Source organism: Artemia sp. Qi Xiang Cuo, chromosome 3, assembly GCF_049724085.1.
Source record: "Artemia sp. Qi Xiang Cuo chromosome 3, ASM4972408v1, whole genome shotgun sequence".
Lineage (NCBI taxonomy): Eukaryota > Metazoa > Arthropoda > Branchiopoda > Anostraca > Artemiidae > Artemia > Artemia sp. Qi Xiang Cuo.
In genome coordinates this window covers 21,972,707-21,975,584 of record NC_142796.1, presented here as the reverse complement: position 1 = coordinate 21,975,584, position 2,878 = coordinate 21,972,707, and the positions used below count along the sequence as shown (strand labels likewise).

Genomic DNA, 2,878 nt, shown 5'->3' with positions numbered 1-2,878 from the left:
ACACGCTACAGGTACAAGCTATCGAAAATGCTAAAAACACTATCTCGTCATAATCTGATTTTGCTGCTGTTCGCCCTGGCTTGTACCAGCATGCTAGTGCTCCTCCAGCGCCTGACGGCAGATTCTATCCAGCAGCAGCAGCTGGCGCAACAGCGCGCTTTACTACAGCAAGTGCTACCCGGTATTAAGTATGACAATGATCTGCTACAGGCCTGTTATCAGATACAGCATCCAGCGCTAGGCTCCCAGCAGCCCCAGCGCCTGTACCTTGCCTACCAGCAAGATAACGTCATAGCACGCTTGATCAGCAGTGAAGCCAACGGTTATGCAGGCCCTATTCAGCTCCTCATCGGGGTCACTGCAAACGGTGAAATCCTCAATGTACGCGTCAGCAGTCATCAAGAGACACCCGGACTAGGCGACAAAATTGACCGCCAACGCTCCAACTGGATCCAGCAGTTTAGTGAGTGAAGCTTGTCACCAAGCGAGTCAAAGAAATGGCAAGTCCGTAAAATGGGGGGAGATTTCGACCAGCTGACTGGAGCAACAATTACCTCACGAGCTGTCATCCAGCGCCTGCAACAGTCGCTTGACTACCTATTAAAGCAGCCCCCAGATCCCCAGCAGCTGCCTCGCTGCCAGGAGACTCAATGAATTCACCCCGACAGCTATTGTGGCAGGGAGTATGGCCGCGTAATTCTGCCTTTGTTCAACTCCTGGGACTTTGTCCATTGCTCGCGGTCTCTAATAATACAGTGCAGGCGCTGGGGTTAGGCCTAGCCAGCACACTGGTGTTGAGCTATACCAATGGCTGCATTGCCCTACTGTGACATTGGATCCCAACAGCTATCCACTTACCGATCATGGTCATGGTAATTGCCACGGTGACCACCAGTGTCCAGCAGCTGATGCAGGTTTTTACCGTGGAGTTATATCAAGCCTTGGGTATTTTTATCCCACTGATTTTCACCAACTGCATCGTCATGGGACGAGCGGAAGCTTTTGCCTTGAAACACTCTCCACACTTAGCCATCTTGGATGGGCTAGCCATGAGCTTGGGTGCCAGCTTTGCCCTACTGCTACTAGGAGGTTTACGGGAAATAGTTGGGCATGGCACGCTATTTCAAGGCATTGGACAGTTGCTCGGCAGCTGTGCCCATCGTGACTGCTGGCTAACGCTATTCCCGCTGAAAAACCCCTTTCTACTGGCTATCCTACCCCCGGGGGCCTTCCTGGGATTAGCAGTGTTGTTAGCGCTCAAACAAGCAATTGAAAAAACGTAAATGACGGCTGAGCAGTGTCTTCTAATCTTTCAGCGCTTTCAGCAGCGCAACCCAGAGACAACCATCGAGTTACTATACCGGAACCCTTTTGAACTCCTGATTGCGGTGATCCTGTCGGCGCAAGCTACCGATCGCAGCGTCAACCGAGCCACCGAACAGCTGTTTGCGGTGGCCAACACGCCAGCGGCGCTATTGGCTCTAGGCATCGATGGCTTGACCCCTTTTATCCGCTCGATTGGCCTATACCGGACTAAAACCAAGCATATTTTATAGACCTGCGAGCAGCTATGGCAGAAGCATCAAGACAGCGTCCCCACCTCTCGTGAGGCTTTAGAAGCACTACCGGGTGTTGGCCGTAAAACGGCTAATTTGATCTTAAATACTGCCTTTGGCTGGCCTACCACCGCTGTCGATACTCATATCTTTCGGGTAAGCAATCGTACTGGCCTTGCGCCAGGAAAAACTGCCCGACAGGTGGAGCAGCGACTGCTGGCCATCGTACCGGAGCCCTTTAAATGACACTGCCACCACTGGTTAATCCTGCATGGCCGTTATACCTGCCTTGCCCGCCAACCGCACTGCTATTGCTGTATTATTCAGGATCTATGCGAGTTTCAACCAAAAACACCCTTCAGCGCCGCTAAACCTAAGCAATCGCCAAACCACCAATATAAAATAGCCATAACAAACCAGCAATAAGCAGGGTGCCGATATTGAGTTTCGCAGACTCACCAGCCAGAAACCGTCCAACCACTAAACAACCAAATCCCAATGTAATGCCGGTCACCACATTACAACTTAACATGATAAAAACTGCACATACTAGCCCCGAGAGCATCGCTATCTTGTCGTTGGCATCTAATTGAGTGATATTTCCCAGCATGAGCAAGCCAACGTACATTAACGGTGGATCCGTGAAATAACTTGGGACTAAGTGACTCAGTGGTGATAAAAACAGCATCAATAGAAACAGCAAGCCGACCACCGCTGCCGTTAAGCCAGTTCGCCCACCCGCTGCCACGCCTGCCGCTCATTCAATATAGACAGTGGCAGGCGGTGCGGCTACTATACCAGCCAACAAACTGCTGAGGGAATCAGTGATAAACGCTTGGTCCCCATTCACTACCTGAAAGTCCTGATCTAACAGTTCGGCCTGGCCGGCTATTGCTCGCAGTGTGCCGGTAGCGTCAAAAATGGTGGTCAATATCAGCGCCAATACACTGGGTAATACTGCTGGTGATAGCGCACCAATTATATCCAGACTGCCCAGCAAAATTCCCTGCTCGTTGCTACTTAAGGCTGGCCAGGCGGTCCAACCCCGAAAAGTCACGTCTGGATCCCAAAGCAGCCCCAATAGGGATTTAACGGCCATCACCACCAGCATGCTGCCATTCATACGCCGCTGTGCTAAACCAAAAATAGCGGCCAAACCGCCTAACGTCAACAGAATTGGAAAAGCGGTTAGCTGTCCCAGTTTTAATGGTAACCCCGATCCCGGATCAGCAACCACTAAGCCGACCCTAGAGGCAGCAATTAATAGTAAAAAGAGGCCAATACCAACACTGGTTCCTTGAGCAATACCGCGCGGTAGGTGA

The 2,878-nt window shown here is 51.3% G+C and overlaps 1 protein-coding gene across 1 annotated transcript; it reads left to right on the top strand.

Moving 5' to 3' along the window:
* Positions 1-1,283: 1,283 nt before the first annotated feature.
* On the top strand, positions 1,284-1,802 carry Nthl1 (Nth-like DNA glycosylase 1). Its single transcript, XM_089085958.1, has 2 exons — positions 1,284-1,451; positions 1,557-1,802. Exons 1-2 carry the CDS (start codon positions 1,284-1,286, stop codon positions 1,800-1,802), a joined length of 414 nt encoding a protein of 137 aa, XP_088942084.1.
* The last annotated feature ends 1,076 nt before the right edge of the window (positions 1,803-2,878 follow it).